The sequence below is a fragment of the Lissotriton vulgaris genome, chromosome 12 (genome assembly GCF_964263255.1).
Source record: "Lissotriton vulgaris chromosome 12, aLisVul1.2, whole genome shotgun sequence".
Taxonomy (NCBI): domain Eukaryota; kingdom Metazoa; phylum Chordata; class Amphibia; order Caudata; family Salamandridae; genus Lissotriton; species Lissotriton vulgaris.
Genome location: NC_141700.1, coordinates 671,211,884 through 671,237,524, shown reverse-complemented (window position 1 = coordinate 671,237,524; position 25,641 = coordinate 671,211,884). Strand labels below are relative to the sequence as shown.

The 25,641-nt window shown below is 48.3% G+C and overlaps 1 protein-coding gene across 1 annotated transcript; it reads left to right on the top strand.

Annotated features, from left to right (window-relative positions):
- Positions 1-833: 833 nt before the first annotated feature.
- Positions 834-24,962, top strand: FOXF1 (forkhead box F1). Its single transcript, XM_086945854.1, has 2 exons — positions 834-2,670; positions 23,453-24,962. The coding sequence occupies exons 1-2, from the start codon at positions 1,710-1,712 to the stop codon at positions 23,611-23,613; spliced, it is 1,122 nt and encodes a 373-aa protein (XP_086801980.1). The 5' UTR covers positions 834-1,709; the 3' UTR covers positions 23,614-24,962.
- The last annotated feature ends 679 nt before the right edge of the window (positions 24,963-25,641 follow it).

Here is a 25,641-nt window from a genome sequence, read left to right as displayed (position 1 = left end):
TTACATTTTACTGTGTAAACATCCCGCCCGTGTCCCTGCCTGCTCTGCTCCGAAACCAGAAAGTGTACTTTAAACGGGCAGACAGCCCTCCTGCTAAACCAGAACAGGAGCAGCATTATAGAGGGGAAAATTGTGTAAATATGTGTAAAATTGGGATATGATTATAACAAGTACTCGAATTTGTTGGAATATTGCACGAGTCAAGTTGCCTCTGTTTGTGATGAGCAATAAATATACTTTTTACATTTAATAGGCAGAAATGTATTTTTACACGATGCAAACTAACAAGAAATGCATATTTTAAGAAACAGCTACAAAGAAAAGCAAAATAGTATAAAATGTCGCAAATTGTAGTGTATCGACCGCAGACATTTTTTGCAGGGAGGGAGTCCTCTCTAGAATGTGTATAGTAAGATGACGGGCGGGATTTAAATATAGTATATATACAGAATTAAAAAAAACTATTAAAAAAACACAAAACACGCGCACTTTTGTTTAATATATTACTGTGGTAAACAAGTGCACTTTTATCAAAAATACTGAGATGAACAGGTTGCGTTAAAGTGATATTTGGCTAATACTGCCATAACCTTACAGCTGATTTTAAACGCTATTAAAAAAAATAGCGCCCAAAATTCACAGATTATCGGTTTTCGATGTCTGTAGGTGGTGTATTGAACTGAAAGCCCCCGTCCACCCACCCCAGTGGTGCGCTCCGTGCGCGAGGCCCCTTTAAGTGGCCACCAGGGCTGCGGAGGGGGCGTGGCGAGGGAATGGGGCGGGCCGGGCGAGAGCTGGGCCCGGGACTCCTCTCTCCCCACGTCCTGGCTGTCAGAAGCCTCAGTCGTCGCTGACACGAGATAAGTAAAGGCGTTCCTCCCGGGCGGGGGCAGAAAGGCGCGTCTCTGGCATGAGGAACATCTGCCCACATCTGCAGCATCTCAGAAACGGAGGCCGAGCCTGCGGAGAGGGTCCGAGGACTGCCCAGTGAAGGCCAGCGCGGAGCGGCACGGCAGAACCGGGGCAGAGAACAGGGGAGCCCGACCGAGGGAGCTCAGCCAAGCAGAACCCAGAGAGAGGAGCTCGCCCTGACGAGAGGAGCTCAGTCCAGGAACTCCACTGAGAGGAGTCCTGTCCGGGGGAACTCAGTCAATAGGAGCCCAGTCAAGAGGCGCTCGATCAAGAGGAGCTCAGTCAAAAGGCTTTGAGCTACAGGAGCTCAGTCAAAAGGAGAGCAACAGCAGAGCAAAGCACAGTCTAAGAATTTTAGCAAAGCAGAGCCAACACAGGGAAGAGACTACTTCCACTGCCACCTAAAAGCTCAAAATCGCAGTCAAGAGAAACAAAGCAGAACGAACAGCTCGGCACAGGCCAGCAGAACTGGGGTGGGTCTGAGGAGCCCCGATACGAGCTCAGCCAAGTGGACTCCAGCACAGGCAGCTCAGGAGCGTCAGCCTGCCCATCAAAGTGCAACGAGTCCAGGGGAGGAGGCCGAGCCCTGTCCTGCAGAGCCCAGCCTAGCACCAAGGTAGTGTGCCCAGCCTGGCACCAAGGACGTGTGCAGCCATAGTACCCAGGACCTGAACGCAGCCTGAGCCAGCCCCATCTCAGGCCACCCACCTGTGGTGATCGCAGACCCCCCCGAACCCCGGATCGGACTGGTCCATCCTCACGTCAGACGCACAGGGGCGCCCCACAACCCCCCGCCAATGACGGCCGAGATCCAGCAGCCCTCGGCGCAGCCCCCGGCCCAGAGCAGCCCCATGTCCGCTGCTCCCGACAAGCACCCGGGGGGCCCGGCCCCCGCCCTGGAGGCCGCCTCGTCTGGCGCCGCCAAGGCCAAGAAGAGCAGCGCCGGCATCCGGCGGCCCGAGAAGCCGCCCTACTCGTACATCGCGCTGATCGTCATGGCCATCCAGAGCTCGCCCAGCAAGCGGCTGACGCTCAGCGAGATCTACCAGTTCCTGCAGTCGCGCTTCCCCTTCTTCCGCGGCTCCTACCAGGGCTGGAAGAACTCGGTGCGCCACAACCTGTCGCTCAACGAGTGCTTCATCAAGCTGCCCAAGGGCCTGGGCCGGCCGGGCAAGGGCCACTACTGGACCATCGACCCGGCCTCCGAGTTCATGTTCGAGGAGGGCTCCTTCCGCCGGCGGCCCCGCGGCTTCCGCCGCAAGTGCCAGGCGCTCAAGCCCATGTACAGCATGATGAACGGCCTGGGCTTCAACCACATCCCGGACTCGTACAGCTTCCAGGGCTCGGCCTGCGCCCCCGGCGGCCTGGGCCTGGACGGCGGCATGGGCATGATGAACGGCCACCTGTCTGGCAACGTGGACGGCATGGGCCTGGGGGGCCACTCGGTGTCCCACCTCACCTCCAACGGGGGCCACTCCTACATGGGCGGGTGCACGGGGGGCTCCGGGGGAGACTACTCCCACCACGACTCGGGCTCCCCGCTGCTGACCGGCGGAGGGGTGATGGAGTCCCACTCTGTCTACTCCAGCTCGGCCCCTAGCTGGGGGCCCTCGGCCGCCGGAGGACTGTCAGGGGGCCCTCCCTACATCAAGCAGCAGCCCCTGTCTCCCTGCAACTCGGGGAGCAACCCTCTGTCCTCGCACCCCTTGGAGCAGCCCTACCTGCACCAGAGCAGCCACAGCACGGCGGACCTGCAAGGTAAGATGCCCGCCTCATGCCAGCCTCTGCTGGCCCCTCTTCCTGATATCAGACAGTAGAGTCCCGTTGAGGCATCCATGCACCTCTCTGTGCCACCCACAGAAAGCCAATACGTGCTACCTCCACGTGCTGTCAGGCAGTGACACCCCATCTCTATACCTCTGTGTGCCATCCACCTTGCCAGCCTGTGGTACCCCAATATCCTAGCACTAGACAATGGTTCCTAATTATTACATGCCTATCACTCTCTGCTCCTCACCCTATGCCAACTTGTTTGTCCTGAACATACCAATGTCAGGCGGTGGTGCCCAATTGCTACATCCTCACAGCTGTTTCTGCCAACCAAGCTATGCTAGCCTGTACTAACTCCACATTCAAGTGTAAGGCAGTGGTACCCCATCGCTAGGGTCGAACCGGGGCATAAAATGGGCCAGGACACCACAATTCTGAAATGGGGCCAACATTTGCAAATCGGGCACATTTTGAACTTTGAAAGACACGCTGGAGTATTTCGCAAGGCGCTGGAGGCTGCATGCATTTATGTTTGCTGCAGGCACTGTTTGCTGTGACATCAGTGAAAACAAAGGTAAAAACCAGCCCCCCCCGTCATAAAAAGCCCTCCAAACAGCCCAAAAAAACAGTCCACACTGACCTGTCAGACAAGCTCACTGGGCACTGCCTGATTGCCCAGTAGGCCTGTCCGACCCTACCTATCGCTCTTATCTCCACACCAACAACAGTATGCTAAACTACCTCACAAATGATGCCACACACCTGATGGCGAATAGCCCTACTCCATATATCTCATCTCAACTTGCGCCACCATATGTTACCTGCTCTATGCCAACCAGTGCTATCCCCATTCTTATGTAAGGCCTTGCAACCTAACCCCATTCTTATTTCAATTTCTGCCACCATAGATGCCAACCAATGCTGCGTGATCAAACTCACAGACATCACGTTATACAGCTCTTATGCTTAAGTTAGTCCATGCTGTTTACCTTACGCATACCCGAACTACGTTGCACTCTGTACATCAGGCTGCAAGACCGTATCGGAGCACCACTGTATGCGACCCTTTATACCACCACACCGAACTACCAGCACGTGGACCAACAGCTTTACATATACCACCCCATGCTGCCCACTTTTACCTCAACAGGTACTGCCTGCCAACTCTGGCCGTGCTACCTCGCCCACATCGCTGCTGTGTGGAAAAACCACGTTACCTATAACAAAACTTTTTACTTCTACGTTATAAAAAACGAGTTTCCCTCCATCCATGTAACAAACAAGGTTACGTTCCTGCATGTAACAACAAGGTTGCCTCCATCCATATAGCAAACAAGGGTTGTATTTTACCTCCATCCATGTCATAAACCAGATTATCTGCAACCATGTTGCAAACAAGGTCAACAGTTTACCACCTCCATCCATGTAACACACAAGGTTACCTCTATCCATATAACAGACCAAATGCATAACAAACTTTGTAACCTCCATCCATGTAATAAACAGGATTAGCTGCAACCATACTGCAAATATGGTTAACAGTTTACCTCCATCCATATAGCAAACAAGATTACCCCCATACATAATAAGTACTGTTGCCTATATCCTTATAACTATGTTACTCCTTCTTGTACCAATGTTACCTCCACCCAAACAAGCTATGTCACCCTAACTACGTTACCAACATCCTTACAAAAAGCTATGTTGCTCTCATCCTTGCTACTATCCTGTCCTCATAGCAAGCACGGCTGTTGTCATTATAACAAGGTCACCGCCACTGTGTACCAGAGGTCGTCACCGCCATGTATACCGGGCCCTTCTCCAGGCTTAGAACAAACAGCCCTACCGCCATCTTTATACCTGTTCTTATACCAAGCAGGGCTACGCCCATCCTTACAACCAGGTCACCATCCTTGTAACAAACAATGTCACTTCCATCCATTGCAGTAAAGCCTGCCGCTGTCTTACCTCCTCTTTAGAACAATATTACCGCCATCCTTGTAACAAAAGGACATCTCTCGTATTGTTCACTCTCATCATTAAATAAAACTGTGTTACCCGAGTACTTACGACATACACCGTTATCTCACCCTTATAACAATGTTATTCACACAGGAAATCATGCTAACCCACCATTACAACACTGTTACGCCATCCTTGTGACGGTATTACCGCCATCTTTGGAACACAAAGGACACCTCAAACATTAGGACACATTTTTCTCATTTTTGTAATAAACTATGTTACCACTGTACTTGCTACAACGTGACCTCATCCTTATGATAATGTTACTCCCTTCTATGAGGAGCTACGTTAACTTGTCCCTTACAACGATGGTACCCCATTCTTATACCACTCTAACCTATGCCCTTGTAACTAAAGGTCACCCCCATCAATATAGCAAATAACTCACATTGTTATAACAAAGCAAGTTACCAATGTACTTATTACAGTGGTACCCCAGTCATTATAATGTTATCTCCACCCTTACATCATCACCCTTATAAGCAGGGCCACTAGAATTATGTGGCAGTGTAGACTACAATATGTGGCAAGGAAAGACAAATGATATAGCACAATGCGGCACATTTGCTGCTATTATGTCTTCATTATTTTTCGTTCTTATAGATAACGCTGTCTGGGCAAATATTTCACCCCATTAGTACCAGTTTAAGAACCAACTACAGAAGTAGGCAGCTGAAAGAGGACCAGTTAAACTTTCATAAAGGGTCTTCCACTGTGCTCAAATGCGTCGCTACATTTTTAGTAACTTTTAAGCCGTTTGAGCTAAAAACATATTTGGGTTTAAATCTGCAAATTAGGATGATGGATTGTGTGGGAAATGTGGCAAAGTCATATATATATATATATATTTTTAAGCGGCAGATGCAAAATCACAACACTCCAATGGGTAATTAAAATGGAATTATAGAAGCGTAGATTCTCACTGCTCAAACGTGCCCGTGGGCTACTGAGAAGTGTTGGCACTTTCCCATTAAAAGCATTGGGCCCTGCAGAAAGTGCAGGCACTCTCCCTTTCAAAGCAGAGAACGCCCCCATTTAAAGCAGTGCTTATAACCATCTCGCCTCCATCCTTCTAAAGAACAGGACACCTCCGGCATTATGACTCACATCCTTATTAAAAAAAATCAAGCTTCCAGTGTACCCACTACAATATCACCTCATCCTTACAACCATGTAGGTATAGCAAGCAACAGTACGCCCACCCCGACAACAATGTTATGTCATCCTCGTAACAATGTTTATTCTAACTGTACCACGACGTTATAAAGACAACGTTAGTCCTTTGGGTGGTAAGCGGTGCTGCCCACACCCTGTACCAAAGGCCCGATGGCCCTCCTGCCCTGTCGTATCATACAAGTTTCATTTAATCCACGTGGTATATAAACATCCACCCGCGCTATCCTCTTCCGTCCCGCCATAGGTCCTTCGAACCCGCATTCCAAGCTCTGCCGCGTCCCCCTTGTATGCTGGCTCCTAGAGACGCGTTCTAGGGGCCTTGGTACCCGCGTTACCACACACTGTACTGTTCGTCGCTCTGGCGTGAAGTGTACCTCGTCCTTATATCAAGGTATGCAGCGTCACTCGCCCTCTACCCTATGGACCGATATTCAAATGCAGCCTTATAGAACCCTATGTGCCTCCCTGTGGAAAGGTATGCAGCCCCCCCTTATATAACCCCGGGTACCCCGATCGTATAGTAAGATGCCCTTTCAGTGTAACGCTATCTACACATTCTTACGTCACGATATGCCGCCGTGTCTGTTTATTACCCAGTGCACCCCATTCTTACAATAAGAGATGACCCTCGTGCCCATTTAACCCTATGTACTCCGTCCGCCTCCCCCTATACAGAATCACCCATATGTAAATCTGTGTGCCTCGCCCTTTATATACCCCGTCATTTCAGTTCTACCAGCCCTCCATCCGAGGAGAGACCGTGCACCCTGATCCCAGCGCGTCCCCCACTGCTGCTCGCCCTTCCAGGGCGTTGTGCACAGAACACACACGCACCCACACACACATTCTCCCACTTCTCACGCCATCGCGCACACGCCATTTGTAAACTTCGAGAAGCGACAACGAGTGAGGCAGTTTCCGCCAGAAAACCTCGAATTAAAATCGCCATTCGCATATTTACCCTTTGTGTTACTGCCACTTGGAAAACTCGAGTAACATCAGATCAGTATTTACTCCACAGCCTGATAATCAATCAATCTATCTATCTATCTATCTATCTATCTATCTATCTATCTATCTATCTATCTATCTATCTATCTATCTGTCTATCTATCTATCTATCTATCTATCTATCTATCTATCTATCTATCGCCCTCACTCTATCTATCTATCACCCTCACTCTATCTATCTATCCCCTCACTCTATCCATCTATCGCCCTCACTCTATCTATCTATCTATCTATCTATCTATCTATCTATCTATCTATCTGTCTGTCTATCTATCTATCTATCTATCTATCTATCTATCTATCTATCTATCTGTCTGTCTGTCTATCTATCTATCTATCTATCTATCTATCTATCTATCTATCTATCTATCTTACTACCGCCACCTCCCAACTCACACATGCATTCGAAACATGCACATGTTCATGTGCTTACACGTACTTGCAATATTTTTAGATTTTATGCAGCTATGTATGAGTGTGTGCTGGTAATTGCTTGATATCATATATATATATATATATATTTTTTAATCGGATATATAATGTGCACCTTTATAAAATATCGCAAACAGATATTTGTGCAAAGGCATGCTGCGTGTGCCACTGTGACCCACAGTCTGCCTATATTTCTGTGTGAGCCTGTGTGTAGTAACCGCTCTTAGTTTGTGTTTTTACAAACGTGACTAAAAGTATATACACAAATAATGAAATGTAAATACTGGAATGATTTGCCAGTAGTGGCCGCGATATACATAAGGCATAGGCATATGTGTGTGCCAGTGTATAACTTGACATACACGCGACATACAGATTTACCTACCCCGCATTACACGAAAGACATGCAGCTTTAAACATGCAATGTTATAAAAGTGTTAACGTTCTTTTAAGGAATGGAAAGTGGGGTTTTCAGCTGCGACTCTGACACACTTTTCAAACGTTGGTCTCTGTGGCCTGCTCCAAGTGTGAAGTAAAGCACATTTAAAGCGGGCCCGGGGCTGGGAGGCGGGAAGGCCTAATGCCGGAGTCATTTGCCCCGCAGGCTCGGAGCCTGGGAACGGAGCAGCAGCGGGACTCCTCGCCGGATAACATCTGAGCGTCTCGGGTCGAGGCGGCCCGTCTGCGACTCCCGGAGGCCCTGGAAGTGTCCGGCAGTTACGGCGGTGCCAGCGGGACGGAGCCTGGGAGGAGGCCGTCTGGAGGCCGGGGGCGGGCAGGGGTCCAAGTCCACAGGGACCGGGGATCGTGTCTCAGTGGTGCGGAGGGCGCGGGTTCACAAAGACTCACCAAACACACACCTACATACATTCCGGAAGCCTCACAAACACCACACGCACAAACACGCACGCACGCTCACTCACAAAACTCGCACACAAACACGCAAACACACCAGCAATACTTTCACACCGAAAGAGGCACACAATTGTCCACAAACAATCCACAGAAAAAACGTTGCACACCCAGGTGCATGCTCTATAATTCGGCGGTCGCACGCCAAACTGGACAGGAAGTACACTGCATAACTACATACACAGACCACACGCATGCAGATAACAGGGTCGCAGATAAAGAGAAAAGGGCGCACCGTAGGCACATGCATCCTCACACAACACACATGCGCACAGATACAAAACAGCCTACCACGCACCAAACAAGGCCACACACGTGCACGCATGCGCACACGTACACACAATTACCTCACGCAGAGACACTGCCATAATTCGCCATAACCCCCACTACCACCGCTTCCACACACACCAAAAAGCAATAACATCAGGGGTGTTTTCCTATTTTGTCAGTGAGGGGTGGGAGGAGAAAAGCCCACCCCCGAGAGCGGTCCTTCGTGGAAGGAAAGTGCCCCTGGCTCTGTTGACATCGAACCTGTCTAAGCCCCGGTTAAGGGGCAGGGGGTGGGCGTCGCGCTTCCGGTTGGGTCAGGCTGACCCCTCGTGCACCCGGGCAGCTACTTCCAGAGTGAGTTGATCGGCGGGTCCACGCTATTTCTCCGATCCTTTGGAAAAGCGTCCATGTCTTTTCATATCTGACTGAGGCCCGAAAAAAATGGCATTTAATATCTTACTCTGAAGGACTGGAAAATACGAATTATGACGTCTTACCCGGAACCGCTTGAATCTACCGTTTTATCTCTCACGTTAACACCCTGGAAAACCTGACTCTTCGCATTGTTATTACCCCATGTAAACACTGATATTTTGCATCTATCTCCGAGATACCGAAGGTCTGACCCTTAACACCTAATTTGAACCACAAAAGTATGCCTTGTTTTACATCTGACATCGAAACCCCGAGAAAGCTGCCAACAGCGCATTAAAACTCTGAACATCTGTACTTAAAAATCTCACCGTGTCCACTGGCGAAGCTGACATTCTATTTTAATTGTGAAACGCCAGAAAAGGTGACGTTTAACGTCTCAAATCGAGTACCATAAACGCTGACGTTTTGCATCCCCCTGCGGAACGTCGGGGAGGCCCGAGAGCTCTGACATCTGTCAGCCGCTGGAAAAGCAAGCATTAGTTGACATCTCTCGGAGGAGATATACCGCGAGGGCAGCCGTCCCTGCTGCATCTCGCGCTGGTCAAGTGAAAAGGATGGGCCCCGCTGCAGGGTACCCGGCCTACCCCGTGCCCGCAGAGGCTGCGACCATTCGGGTTTCAATAAAGATGCGTTTACTGCTTCCCTTGTGATAGGGTACACCGATCGCACGTCACATTGCTTTACTTTGAGCAACAGCTGTTCATTAAACGATGCATAGAACAAATTCCCTAATGCAAGCCAGGATAACGCCAGTTATCTGCAGCGCTTAGAAACTGTGAAGGAGCGGCGCTATACAATATGTTATAACACACAGCTATACAAACTCCTTGGGCGGGGGAATTTGGCGGTTGACGGCTGGGTCCCTCTGCGCCAGCATAAACTGGAGCCTAAATTACGTCCCTGGCCAGAGGTCACTCCGGGTCGGGGGTGGAATAGGAGCCGCAGGAAACGGCCATCACGATGTCAAGGCACTTTGTACTGCTTGTAAGACACAGAAAACAGACGCGCGAGGGGCCCCGGGGAGCCATAATGCAGAGCAAGCCAGAGCTGGAACCGGGGAAGGGCCTGTGACTTGGGAGAAACAGGAGATAAACAGAGCGAGTGTGGGGCGGCCCCCCCTGACCCCCAAAACTGGGGTCCTTAGACGGAGATACGTATATTGTACAATGGATGCTTTTAGGGGTTTGATTATTAAAATGGCTGACAAGACGGTATACACTGCCTCTAAAATAATATAATTAAAATTGATATGTGTGCTTCCTTCCCTGCGTTCGGGACCCACCCCCGGCCGACGCGGAGCCCCTGGAGCCCCCCCCCCCCCCCCCCCCCACCCCCCTCACCCTCCCCATCCCGGACGTGTAGTTATCGAGTGAGAAAGACTGCGCAAGTTCGAGCTCTCATTAATCTGGTCTCGCGCAGATGGCACGTGATCCAGGATTCCAGGATAGGGCACAGGCTGCGGACTGGTAATGTAGCTCCTCGCCGGCCCAAGGACAGAACAGAGACGGCGGTATGTGGAACCTAGCTCCTATCGCGTGCCAGGATAGGCACAGAGGCTGCACAGACGGCGCTATGTGGAACCTAGCTCCTCACCGGCCCAAGGATAGGACACAGACAGCACTATGTGGAACATAGCTCCTCGCAGACCCAGGATAGAATAAACAGGGCGCTATGTTGAACATAGCGCCTCTTCCGCCTCAGGATCGGGCAGTGCTTTAAACGAAAATATAGAAGTGCTGGTACTCAGTGTCACGAGTACCTGTTTCCTCCCAAAAAGGGATGGTATTCTTCCATCAAATGTATTGTTCTGAGAAGTGCAGATACTCTGCCATTCAAATTAAAGGAGTGCAGATATTCTCCCATTCAAATGAAAGAAGTGCAGATACTCTCACATTCAAATGAAAGAAGTGCAGATACTCTAACATTCAAATTAAAGCAGTGCAGATACTCTCCCATTCAAATGAAAGAAGTGCAGATACTCTAACATTCATATTAAAGCAGTGCAGATACTCTCCCATTCAAATGAAAGAAGTGCAGATACTCTAACATTCATATTAAAGCAGTGCAGATACTCTCACATTCAAATGAAAGAAGTGCAGATATTCTCCCATTCAAATGAAAGCAGTGCAGGCACGCAGAACCGGAGAATACCTGCCCATTTAAAGTACTGAGATAGGGCTCACAGGCGGCGCTGTATGGAACATCTCATCGCCGCCCCGGTATGGGGTGCTATGTCGAACATATCTGTGTACCCCAAAATAGGGTCCAGACTGCGCTATGCTGAACATTACTCCACGTCGGGCCAGTGAACGATGCTATGTGCTATGTAGCTCCTCACCAGCCCTTATAGTGCACAGTCGGCGCTATTGGAACATTGCTCCTGGCCAGATAGTGTACAACGGGCGCTATATGGTATGAAGGCCCTTTCCGCCCTCCCCGTCTCCGCATAGGCAAGCGGGCCGCTCTATTAAACGCTTCCCCAGCTCTGCGGTGCCGGAGCCGAGCTTCGTTGGGGGCCGCGGCCCCAGGCTCCACATCTGCTTCGGATTTGAGATGTGATGGGCGCAGCTCAGCACAACAGCGCTTGTGTCTGGAGCTCAGTGGCCCACCGCGGTGATTCCAGTCAGGGCCGTGTCTGACGTCATCAGGCAGACACTGACCCATCTGCTGCGTCCTGTTCCCGTCTTTAGCGGCGGTCGGGGCTTCGGGGCGCTTGGGTCGCTCACTGCCTGCTCCCCTCAAAATAAAAACCCGCAAGTAAAATGCAAACAAGCGTGTCGATAAACAAATCTCAGCTCAAATGAACCCTCACCACCTCTGCTCGCCGAATAGGCCCCTAGGGCCTTATTTATGAAGGCCTTGCGCCGCCGGTGCGTCACTTTTAAAATGGAAAAAAGTGACGCGCCGGTGGCGCAAATCCTTCATAAATAAGGCCCCTAATCTTTAAAAGCACCGGCTACAGATAACCTGAGCTTGCCAAAAATGATACCAACCCCAAACCACAAAAGAACAGTTCACTATTCCAGGCTGATTTCATGTATAGAGACTTCCGATCTGCACCATACATGATGTGTATACACGCAGCAATATTAGCAAGTAAAAAAAAAAATAAAAAAAAAAAATATATATATATATATATATATATATATATATATATATATATATTTTTTATATATATATATATCATGCTCTGTTTAAAGTACATTGGCATGTAAAGTATTAACACAGTAAATGAAATGAATACATTGTTATTATTTCCCCTGCTCTACAAATAATTTGAATTGTGCTAGACAATGCAGTGCCCGTTGCCAAAAGTTGGACGGTGGTGTTTTATAAAAGCAGTTACCTGCATAATAAAAGAGAAAAGTCGCTGAAATTTGGCCAAACTCTTAAACGCCACTTTCCTACGAACATGCTTAATAATAATAATAAAAAACACACATGCTAAAGATTTCGATAGCTCATCTAACTACACAGCTAGCTTTATTTTTACTTCTAAATATTGTAATTGTGCTATGGCCATGTGGGCCGTAGGGACATAAACCTTCCGTTTGCGTCTTTAAATAAAATAGTGTAAAAGCGTGCCTTTTATTTACAAGCCCCTTGCGCCACTTTTGCATCACTTTTAACATGGAAAAAGTGACGCAAAAGTGCCGCAAGGGGCTTTTAAATCTGGCCCAAGATTATTGTGTAATGCGCATTATGCACATTACGGGGTCCCCCCTTCGGCGGCCTTAGTTGCAAATCCCACGTGGGGACGCCAGCTCTTCCTTTCGTCAACTGAAGCCCCTGTCCCGGTTGCTTCTGTCCTTTCCTGTCTACCCCGGAAGCTGAGGGGTACAGGTAAATACAGAGCCCTGCGCGGCCGTGGCGCTGTCAGAGCAGCAAAGGGGCTGCCACGCAACTTTCCCCAAAATAGTAAAGGAAGCGATATTTATGTTGTAAAATATGTCCTGTAATATGCAGTGGAGGAAAGGTGAAAAAAGTCAACACATACTGGAAACCGGATAAAAAATGTATTTGGCATCTAAGGTCCTTCCTGTGAACTGCTGCCCTAGGTAGCAGCAAGCGCCAACATACTAGGACTATCTGTTAGCGCTCCGGTCTATGGGATCTGGTGAAAGATGTCTGCTCGGCGATACTCATTTTATCCGCACTGATAAAATGCGGACCGTTCTCGGGATTCGAACCTGCGACATGTAGTTTGCAGCCAAATGTCAACAGCAACCGTTCAACCCGCAGTATTGCTGTTCTGGTCTGTGACACACGTGCACAACCTCCCCTGGCAGCCATTATTACATGTAATTTACCACATACATACTTGTCAAGGATACCCTGAAAATATGACTGGATTTCTCTATTTCGCGAGTAACAGGCCCAGTTGTGGCCTGTTTAGCATTATATGGATTCAAGTTGTACATACCTTCTGTTTCGTTGGTATGTTGGTGGTCGCATTTGTGGAAGCAGGTCAACATCCGGCAAACAGAACCGTTATTTTTTAATACATATTCCTAAAATGGCGCCCTTCATTATACAAGGTTATTAATGTTTACTACTACTGCTGTAACATGGCTGCTCGCGCATCGCTGTTAGACCCTGCTGTTCAGTCAGGAACACGTTCCTCGTTTGATAGCTGGTTTGAAGCGCCTCAATTTAAAAAATATTATCCTCTGCGTGAAAAAAATAAATATATAAAACGTGAACAAATGCACGCATGCCCTTAAAATACGCCCTATCATTTCCCTATCTTTTCTGTGTATGGAATAACCCCCCCCCCCCCCTTTATAAATCACATACGTACTTGCCCTGATACTGCCCTACTAGGCTTAATTCGTCCCGGTGGTTGCAGGTGGTGGACACCGGCATTTTTTCTGGGGTCAGGGATTTATTTTTCACCATCATACTTTGACGTGGCAAGAGGGAAAAAGTAAGAAAGAAGGAGCGAGGGAAAGGGAAACTGACATACAAAAAAGGACTGAAAAAGAACCGCACAGGGAGATAAAAAGAAAGGAAGTGCTGAGAGGTGGAAGAAAGAGGCCTGAGGTGGCAATACCAGAATTGACACTCAGCAAGCCCGACCTTTGGCAGCGCCTATATAAATATATATTTTTAAATAAGCGCTACTTAATGCGAGAAGTATAACAGCGCGCGCAAGGCACTGTAACAGGGAGGCCGAGAGCTCACACAGCGAAGAACCACTGAAGCCAAGTCTGACTTCAATTGCGCCCCGGATTCTGTTCCAAAAACATCTTCGACCTCAGTGGTGCGGCCTTGTATGAGCGCACGCACACGCGCAGGCCCACACACTACCCTAGTCAATTTCGGTGCACGTATTTAGACATTTACTTACAACGCAAAATGTCATATTTTTTTTTAGAGTTTTTTTGTCAACCAGCAGGGTGTTTAAACCGGGATCCCGGCAGTCCACGGCCATTTTCAGCGCATCCTTCCCCGTCTCTGCCTGCGCGGGCGCTGCTCGACGTGTCCCGAATCTGCGCACAGAGGCGAGAGACACCCGAGCGCTCCCTCTCTCTCGGGACGTAGGCCTGGCCGAGCGCGCGCGCGCAGGCACCAGATTTGGCTGACGAAGGCTTTGGTTTTTCGAGCCGGATGAGTGGCCCCGCAGTGGGCAGAGCTGGCCGGAGTTCTGTCCCTGCTGTTTGTTTTCAGAACTGGATAAATGTTTCTGCAGTGACCAGAGCGGTCTGAGGGCTCTGTCACGAAATAAAAGGAGGTATTGAGAAATTAAATATGGACAGGCCTCTGGGACTATGCGGCAGAGGAGGGCCAAATTGTCCACCAGGGTTGTCTAAATTATGCGCAATTGAGGCAAAGTATACAGCATAATGCGTGCTTTTTTGATGGTGTCACTTATCTATCATTTTTTAGTTCATATATTATCATTTTTTAAAAGTTCAGACAGCACTTAGCAAATCATTGACCTCATTAGTGACAGCTTACTATTCACATACATCAATATTCACAGGGCAGGTGGTTAGTCAAACTTTGCGAATGGCCTGCCTCTGCAGGCAGCACCTGTCGCTGCGTTTTTAGTAACTTAAGTAACTTTTGATCCATTTGAGCTACGAACATTTTCTTTTTTTAAAATCTGCACATTATGCAGCACAGTATAGGATTATGTGGCAAATGCGGCAAATCCATATTATGTAGCAAACGCAGCGGGCTCAAAATAACATAATTGCAGTAGCCCTGTTGATAGGGACAGTTAGAGCTGGCTCCCGTTTGTCGTTGTAAGGTTACTGAGGGGTTGGCCAAGTTCAACAAAATAATTCTAGAGCAATTAGAGTTGACTGAGTGTCCCTGCTGTGCCCCGTGATGTCTCAGTCACTGCTTTGGAATCACAGGGCGGCTCACTCATGATTGGATTAGAATTGCTAGAGCGCTGGAGGCCGGTAAGTGTTAATGAGGTAAGTACAACTCGGTGGTGTGTGCATGGCCAGGGATTTCTGAAGCTCTGGAGGTGGCCAAGTTCTCAGGGACTGGCCTTGGCTGGCTGATTGTTCCTAGAAGAGCATCTTCAGTGTTCGTGGGCTGGCCTGGCGCTCTGGAACTGGGCAAGTGTTCGAAAACTGGCCAGGGCTTGCCTTTGGAGAATGCCTAGAGCTGGACTAGTGTCCCTGCGAATGTTATAGCTGTCTAACTCTCTCTGGACTAAGTATAACACAGTGACAGTCATATGACCAAAGCCGGCTAAGTGTTATTATAGCCTTACAGCCCGCCGTAGAGGGCTATACTGGCTAAAGGCCAAAGCTGGCTAACTGTTCTAGGAATTTCTAGAGCACTAGATCTGGCCAAACGTTCATTGCATGGCCAATGCTGGCAAACCATTCTAGGAATTTCTTGAGCATTAGATCTGGCCAAGTGTTCTTGGAATGGCCAGTGCTGGATAACCGTTCTTGGAATTTCTAGAGCACTAAATCTGGCCATGTGGCCTTGGAATTGCCAAGCTGGCTAACGGTTCTTCGAGTTTCTAGAGCACTATATCTGGCCAAGAAGCCTTGGAATTGCCAAGCTGGCAAACCGTCCTTGGAATTTCTACAGTACTAGATCTAGCCAAGGGTTGCTGGAATGGCAACCCTGGGCAACTATTCTCAGGATTTCTAGAGCACCTGCTAGAGCATTAGATCTGGCCAAATATTATTGGAATGGCCAACTCTGGGTAACCTTTCTTGGAATTTCTAGACACTAGATCTGGCCAAGTGTTCTTTGAATGGTCAATGCTGGTTAACCGTTCTTGGAATTTCTAGAGCACTAGGTCTGTCCAAGTGTTCTTGCATTGGCCAATGCTGGCAAACCATTCTAGGAATTTCTTGAGCATTAGATCTGGCCAAGTGTTCTTGGCATGGCCAGTGCTGGATAATCGTTCTTGAAATTTCTAGAGCACTAAATCTGGCCATGTGGCCTTGGAATTGTCAAGCTGGCTAACGGTTCTTCGAGTTTCTAGAGCACTCTATCTGGCCAAGAAGCCTTGGAATTGCCAAGCTGGCAAACCGTCCTTGGAATTTCTACAGTACTAGATCTAGCCAAGGGTTGTTGGAATGGCAACTCTGGACACCTATTCTCGAGATTTCGAGAGCACCTGCTAGAGCATTAGATCTGGCCAAATATTCTTGGAATGGCCAACCCTGGGTAACCTTTCTTGGAATTTCTAGACACTAGATCTGGCCAAGTGTTCTTTGAATGGTCAATGCTGGCTAACCGTTCTTGGAATTTCTAGAGCACTAGGTCTGTCCAAGTGTTCTTGCATTGGCCAACGCTGTCTTACCATTGTTGGAATTTCTAGACATTAGATCTGGCCAAGTGCTCTTGGCATGGCCGAAGCTGGCAAACCATTCTTGGAATTTCTAGAGCACTAGATCTGGTCAATCGTTCTTGTAATGGCCAATGCTGTCTAACCATTGCTGATATTTCTAAAGCACTAGATCTGGCCAAGTGTTCTTGGAATGACCAAAGCTGGCGAAACGTTTTTGGAATTTCTAGAGCACTAGATCTGGCCATGGGTTCTTGGAATGACAACTCTGGCTAACCATTCTTTGAATTTCTAGAGCACTAGATCTGGCCAGGTGTTTTTGACATGGCCAACGCAGGCTAACCATTCTTGGAATTTCTATAGTACTTTTTAGAGCACTAGATCCGGCAAAGTTTTCCCAGAGTATATTTCTTGCGTTCCACACCTGCCACCAAAGACTTAGCTCAATGTTCTCTCTGTTCTGTCCCTTCTGTGAACAGATGGGTCCCTGGGAGTGGTTCTGGGTAGTGCTGGAATGGTGTTCTGTAGAGCTTCTTGGCTGGGGCTGAGGGTTTACTGTGTTCTGCTGTCTAAAGCTCACATTTCTCTAAATTTCGAAGACCTGACTTGGTGTTCTCTGGCGAGGAGGTTAAAGGATCCACGTTTTTTCCCATATTTCATCTTGCAGGTGCTAAGTGGTCTCTGTAATGTAATTTCTGGGGCTAACTGGGTGTTAACGTCTGAGGCTAACTGGGTGTCATGCCCTTGCATTGACTACCTGTGGGTGTTTGTTCGTTATGGGACTGGGACTGCGCGCTCTCTGCATTATGGGGACTTTGTCTTCTCTATACCCTTGTGGGTGGGTTTCGCTCTTTATGTATGGGTGGTTTTGGTGAAGTAATCTCCATATTCAGAGAGCTGGGGTTACGTATTCTGTATATTCTTATGGTGGAGGCTCCGTACTCTCTGCCATCTAATGGCTGGGCCCAGGGCTCTAAGTGGGAAAAAAACATGGGGGTGCTCTAAAAGGGGCGGGGCAAAGCTCTTAAAGGGGTGTGGCCTATCCAAGTAGGGACATGGTCTAAATAAAGGTAACTAGTGTAGGAGTACCCCCTGCCCTGATCAGCCGTCAGCTGTAGGACTCCACAGTGTCATTAGATTTGGAATTCCCCGCTCGGGCTCGCTCTCTCCCCTCCTTATTATAGCAAGGCTATGTATGGATAATGCCATACACCCTCCCCAGTACCCCAAGACCGGTGTCGTCATCCTGGGAAATCATGCTTAGGCAGACACCTCCGGAATAGGGTGGCTTCATGTGAGGCTGAGTGTATTAGAAGCACTGCTCACAGAAGGCAACGCGGCTTCACAGGGGTGAGTTTTAACGAAGCCACATCCCCCGTTAAAACATGTCACAGAGCCCTCCTACAACGCTGCTCACCTGGCATGACGTCATGCCTTGACCTCCACTACTCAGTAGTGAGCAAAATGAGCACGTGCACATCGATGTGCATGCTCTCACTGCAGTCCGAGAAAAAAAAGAAAGCAGACTACCTCTGCGAGGCCCGAAAACAGAGCCCGATAGAGACCCATTCCGAGGCCCCCTGAAAATAACTGCTGGTGCGCAGACCCGGACAGACGCGTCCCACTTAAGGCGCTGGCTGGGGCGAGAGCTACATATATCAACTCATGCATGTGGCGCAGTACTCTCTAGACTGATAGTTGGGGCTCAGTGCTCTCTATCGTCTAATGGAAGAAGCTCATTGATGTCTTTCTCATCTAATGGCTGAGGCTCAGTGCTTTCTATCATCTAATGGCTGTGGCTCAGTGCCCTTTATGCTGATGGCTGGGGCTCAGTGCCCTTTATGCTGATAGCTGGGCATCAATGCTCTCTTTAGTGATGACTGGTGCACAGTACTCTCCATCAGCTGATGGTGGCTGAGGCTCAATGCTCTTTATGCTGATGGCTGAGCATCAATGCTCTCTTTACTGATGGCTGGGGCACAGTACTCTCCATCCTCTGATGGTGGCTGCAGCTCAATGCTCTTTATACTGATGGCTGGGGTGCAGTACTCTTCACCATCTGATGGTGGCGGGGGCTTAGTACTTTGTCTGCTGATGGCTGGGGCTCAGCACTCTATATACTGATGGCTGGGTCTCAGTACTCTGTATGCTGATGTCTATGACTCAGTGCTCTCTATACTGATGGCTGGGTCTTAGTGCTCCGTATGCTGATGGCTGGGGCTTAGTGCTTTCAATACTGATGCCTGGGGATCAGTGCTCTCTATGCTGATATCTGGGGCTCAGTACTCTCTGTACTGATTGGCGGGGCGCAGTACTCACTATCATCTGAAGGTGGCGAGGGCTCGGTGCTCTCTATGCTGATGGTGGCTGGGGCACAGTGTTCTCTATCATCTGATGGCTGGGGCTCAGTACTCTCTAGCGTCTAATGACTGGGCCTCTGTGCTCTCTATACTGACGGCTGGGGTTCAGTGCTCTCTATCACCTGATGGTGTTGGGGGCTCGGTGCTCTCTGTCATCTGATGCTGGCTGGGGCTCAGTGCTCTCTATCACCTGATGATGTCGGGGGCTCAGTGCTCTCTGTCATCTGATGGTGGCTGGGGCTCAGTGCTCTCCATCATCCGATCGCTGGGTCAGTGCTCTCTATCACCTGACGTCTGGGGCTCAGTGCAGTCTGTGATCTGATGGTGGCTGGAGCCCAGTGCTCTCTATCATCTATGGCTAGGCTCAGTGCTCTCTATCATCTGATGGTGGCTGGGGTTCAGTGCTCTCTGTCATCTATGGCTGGCTCAGTGCTCTCTATCATCTGATGGTGGCTGGGGTTCAGTGCTCTCTATCATCTATGGCGGGGGCTCAGTGCTCTCTATCATCTGATGGTGGCTGGGGCTCAGTGCTCTCTATCATCTGATGGTGGCGGGGGCTCAGTGCTCTTTGTGATCTGATGGTGGCTGGGGCTCAATGCTCTCCATCATCCAATCGCTGGGGTCAGTGCTCTCTATCACCTGACGTCTGGGGTTCAGTGCAGTCTGTGATCTGATGGTGGATGGGGCTCAGTGCTCTCTATCATCTATGGCTGGGGCCTGGGGTCAGTGCTCTCTATCATCTATGGCTGGGGCCTGGAGTCAGTGCTCTCTATCATCTATGGCTGGGGCTAGGGGTCAGTGCTCTCTATCATCTATGGCTAGGGTTCAGTGCTCTCTATAATCTATGGCTTGGGTCAGTGCTCTATCATCTATGGCTGGGGCCTGGGGTCAGTGCTCTCTATCATCTATGGCTGGGGTTCAGTGCTCTCTATCATTTATGGGTGGGGTCAATGCTCTATCATCTATGGCTTGGGTTCAGCGCTCTCTATCATCTATGGCTGGGGTTCAGTGCTCTCTATCATCTATGGCTGGGGTCAGTGCTCTATCATCTATGGCTGGGGCCTGGGGTCAGTGCTCTCTATCATCTATGGCTAGGGTTCAGTGCTCTCTATCATCTATGGCTGGGGTCAGTGCTCTCTATCATCTATGGCTAGGGTGCAGTGCTCTCTATAATCTATGGCTGGGGTCAGTGCTCTCTTTCATCTATGGCTAGGGTTCAGTGCTCTCTATCATCTATGGCTGGGGCCTGGGGTCAGTGCTCTCTATCATCTGTAGCTGGGGCATGCGGTCAGTGCTCTCTATCATCTATGGCTGGGGTCAGTGCTCTATCATCTATGGCTGGGGCCCGGGTTCAGTGCTCTCTATCATCTATGGCTGGGGTTCAGTGCTCTCTATCATCTATGGCTTGGGTCAGTGCTTTATCATCTATGGCTGGGGCCTGGGGTCAGTGCTCTCTATCATCTATGGCTGGGGTTCAGTGCTCTCTATCATCTATGGCTGGGGTCAGTGCTCTATCGTCTATGGCTGGGGCCTGGGGTCAGTGCTCTCTATCATCTATGGCTGGGGTCAGTGCTCTATCATCTATGGCTGGGGCCTAGGGTCAGTGCTCTCTATCATCTATGGCTAGGGTTCACTGCTCTCTATCATCTATGGCTGGGGTCAGTGCTCTCTATCATCTATGGCTGGGGTTCAGTGCTCTCTATCATTTATGGGTGGGGTCAATGCTCTATCATCTATGGCTGGGGTTCAGCGCTCTCTATCATCTATGGCTGGGGCCTGGGGTCAGTGCTCTCTATCATCTATGGCTGGGGTCAGTGCTCTCTATCATCTATAGCTGGGGTTCAGTGCTCTCTATCATCCATGGCTGGGGTCAGTGCTCTCTTTCATCTATGGCTGGGGTTCAGTGCTCTCTATAATCTATGGCTAGGGTTCAGTGCTCTCTATAATCTATGGCTGGGGTCAGTGCTCTATCATCTATGGCTGGGGCCTGGGGTCAGTGCTCTCTATCATCTATGGCTGGGGTCAGTGCTCTATCATCTATGCCTGGGGCCAGTGCTCTCTATCATATATGGCTGGGGCTCAGTGCTCTCTATCATCTATGGCTGGGGTCAGTGCTCTATCATCTATGGCTGGGGCCTGGGTTCAGTGCTCTCTATCATCTATGGCTGGGGTCAGTGCTCTCTATCATCTATGGCTGGGGTTCAGTGCTCTCTATCATCTATGGCTAGGGTTAAGTGCTCTCTATAATCTATGGCTGGGGTCAGTGCTCTATCATCTATGGCTGGGGCCTGGGGTCAGTGCTCTCTATCATCTATGGCTGGGGTTCAGTGCTCTCTATCATTTATGGGTGGGGTCAATGCTCTATCATCTATGGCTGGGGTTCAGTGCTCTCTATCATCTATGGCTAGGGTTCAGTGCTCTCTATAATCTATGGCTGGGGTCAGTGCTCTTTCATCTATGGCTGGGGCCTGGGGTCAGTGCTCTCTATCATCTATGGCTGGGGCCTGGGGTCAGTGCTCTCTATCATCTATGGCTGGGGTTCAGTGCTCTCTATCATTTATGGGTGGGGTCAATGCTCTATCATCTATGGCTGGGGTTCAGTGCACTCTATCATCTATGGCTGGGGTCAGTGCTCTATCATCTATGGCTGGGGTTCAGTGCTCTCTATCATCTATGGCTGGGGTCAGTGCTCTATCATCTATGGCTGGGGCCTGGGGTCAGTGCTCTCTATCATCTATGGCTAGGGTTCAGTGCTCTCTATAATCTATGGCTGGGGTCAGTGCTCTATCATCTATGGCTGGGGCCTGGGGTCAGTGCTCTCTATCATCTATGGCTGGGGTTCAGTGCTCTCTATCATTTATGGGTGGGGTCAATGCTCTATCATCTATGGCTGGGGTTCAGTGCTCTCCATCATCTATGGCTGGGGTTCAGTGCTCTCTATCATCTATGGCTAGGGTTCAGTGCTCTCTATCATCTATGGGTGGGGTCGGTGCTCTATCATCTATGGCTGGGGCCTGGGGTCAGTGCTCTCTATCATCTATGGCTAGGGTTCAGTGCTCTCTATCATCTATGGCTGGGGTCAGTGCTCTATCATCTATGGCTGGGGCCTGGGGTCAGTGCTCTCTATCATCTATGGCTAGGGTTCAGTGCTCTCTATCATCTATGGCTGGGGTCAGTGTTCTCTATCATCTATGGCTAGGGTTCAGTGCTCTCTATAATCTATGGCTGGGGACAGTGCTCTATCATCTATGGCTGGGGCCTGGGGTCAGTGCTCTCTATCATCTATGGCTGGGTTCAGTGCTCTCTATCATTTATGGGTGGGGTCAATGCTCTACCATCTATGGCTGGGGTTCAGTGCTCTCTATCATCTATGGCTAGGGTTCAGTGCTCTCTATCATCTATGGCTGGGGTCAGTGCTCTATCATCTATGGCTGGGGCCTGGGGTCAGTGCTCTCTTTCATCTATGGCTGGGGTTCAGTGCTCTCTGTCATCTATGGCTAGGGTTCAGTGCGCTCTATCATCTATGGCTGGGGTCAGTGCTCTCTTTCATCTATGGCTGGGGTTCAGTGCTCTCTATCATCTATGGCTGGGGTCAGTGCTCTCTATCATCTATGGCTAGGGTTCAGTGCGCTCTATCATCTATGGCTGGGGTCAGTGCTCTCTTTCATCTATGGCTGGGGTTCAGTGCTCTCTATCATCTATGGCTGGGGTTCAGTGCTCTCTATCATCTATGGGTGGGGCCAGTGCTCTATCATCTATGGCTGGGGTCTGGGTTTCAGTGCTCTCTATCATCTATGGCTGGGGTCAGTGCTCTATCATCTGTGGCTGGGGTTCAGTGCCTCTATCATCCCATGGATGGGGTCAGTGCATTCTATATTATATGTGTAAGATGTAGGTACTCTCTAATCGGATATCTAGGGTCCAATGTGTCCTGTGTTCTGATTGATGCTGCTCTGTGCTGTATACTTTAAATGTTGTCAGTTTCTGTTCTTTGTATGGTGCTCCTGCTTTGAGTAGAGAACAGTTTTTTGTACATTTTATAAGGATTTGAGGATTTCTTTTATCAAGCCTCTATTGAAATCACTAACTTTTAGACAATGTAGGCCGGCCTATTTATATTTACAATCACTTCCAAATTTGCATTCATGTGTGGTATTAGCTAGATTCCTGAGGGTTGCTGTTTTCAGAAATAAGTCACTAACTGCTGTATGTTAAATTGCACGTGCTTTTTATTATCTTTTAAAAACATTTTTTAAATTCTTTTAAATGTACTGTTATGTACACTTTGATGATTCATCACTCTGAATCGAATAGAGATGATTATGATATGATACATGAGTAGACATTGATGAGTGTCCTTTCTCTCTTTCTTGTGCAGGAATCCCGCGGTACCACACACAATCGCCCAGCCTGTGCGACCGGAAAGAGTTCGTCTTTTCTTTCAACACTATGGCCTCGTCGGCCATGCACCCGGCCAACAGCGGCTCCTACTACCACCAGCAGGTGACATACCAGGACATCAAGCCCTGCGTCATGTGATGCCTTAGCGGGGCGCATTGGGACAGCCACCCAGGACATGCAAGGACATGTGCTATAGGAAGCTAGGACCCTCAACGGTAGGGTCCAGCCACCCCCACATCCGGGGAGTCAGTGGACTCTTCCAGACCCCCCACACCCAGGGCACAGCCCTGCCACAGCCCATCTCCCCTTGAGGTATATAACTAGAGCAGACTATGGAATATATTTCAACTTTGATGGCTCTGCCGTTGGCCCGAAGAAGGATGGTGGAACACGCGGAGCTGTGTTTTTTTTCCAAAAATATAACTGTGCCAGTTCTACAAATCCCCACCCAAAAATATCTTCCTTTTTCTGTGCTACAAAAACGAGTCTTTATTGTATGAGTGAGGATGCTGTGCACCTAAGAGATATATCTTAAAAAATACTTTTGCGCATTCTTTTATTTTTTTTCTGATGGGGAAAAAACAGAACGCCGGAATTTAAGAAACCTGGGTAGAGTAACTAAATGACGATTTAAACACAGAGTTAGATTTATGATAACTACTATAATATCTATTTTTTTTCTAAATCATTTCCTAGCAAATGTTGTGACGCAAAGTCACTTATCCTACATGCGTGATGCCAACATTCCCTTAATATTCCAGACATCTCCAGTGCCCTGTTCTAGAAAAAACAAATTATTCATTTTAAATGCCGGAAAATAAGAAGTTATAATCAATGCACCTGTGTTCCTCTAATGCATTTTTTCTTCTTTTTGGAGTTACATATTTGCCACTTAGAACGGTTTCTTATCATTATTATGCAGACAAGTATTCCTTCTTACTGTTTACCTCGGACTATTATGAGGCCAGCCAAGTGTCATTTTAGCTCCAGAAACAGTTGGGACGTTACTGTACTTAAACACACGGTTTCGGGGTAGCTCCTTGCAGAGATTTTACAGCACTTTTTACATCAAGGCGCTTCCTGTTATTTATTGTACTATTTTTATTCTTTCTCCTATCGAGAGACACCTCATAGCCTCATTTTATCAGTATTAAAGCGGTGTACTTTGTTGGCAATATTTGCCGTGAAGAACTGTTTAGATAGCAAATGTAAATATAACATAAAACCAGAACAGTGTAAAAACAAGCAATTCTGTAAGTTTTATATAAATGTACATACGACGGACTTACTTTTTCCATTGTTGTTTTTTAAAATGTTTAAAATTTTGGATGTGACACATTTTTAATTTCCTTCTGCACTGTAAAAAAAATGACAAATATGTTTTCACCGTTGTGTATTTTTTTAAAGGACAAAAATAATGCCTGTATAACACAGTCTACATAGAAACGTACAAAAGTGTAATAAAAGCAATTGGTGTAAACTGTTCACTTGAGACTCCATTATGATTTATTAAATATGCAGGAATAATGTTGGAACTACCACTCTAGCGCCCACTGCACAATGTACAATAAATACCTGAAAACAGGGCCCAGGCACCAAAATAAAAGTGGCCCCATTAGTAAATTAGATCCTAAAAATGAGGCCCATGTTTGCAGATTGGGGCAGGTTTGAACTGGTAAAGAAACGCTATATAAGTGTTTTTCAGGATGTGGAAGATTGCATGGATTTGAGCTCACTGCAGGCAATGTTTGTTTTAATATCAGGGAAATCAACAGTAAAAACCTGCCTAGCAGATAATACAACATGACAACAAACGCCCAAAAACATATTCGGCACTCTGGACTCTCCCACCAGCCCATGTGGCACAGCCTGATTGCCTTACACACCAATACCACAGTATCGTAGAGTAAATATAGTTTGACAAAATCAACAATTATCATGAACAAAAATAGCACCCTATATTATAACATCTACAATCCACTCCCACAATATTTAGATAAATGATAATTTGGACACAGTATTTGCGTCAGGGGATATATTTTTCAACTATACTCTGCACCTCTGTGTTGAGATTCAGTCTTGAGCCCCAAAAGAAAGACATATATTATGTTATTTGAAATGTTGGCCTTTGGCAAAAATACAATCCAGAACTACACTCATAATGTA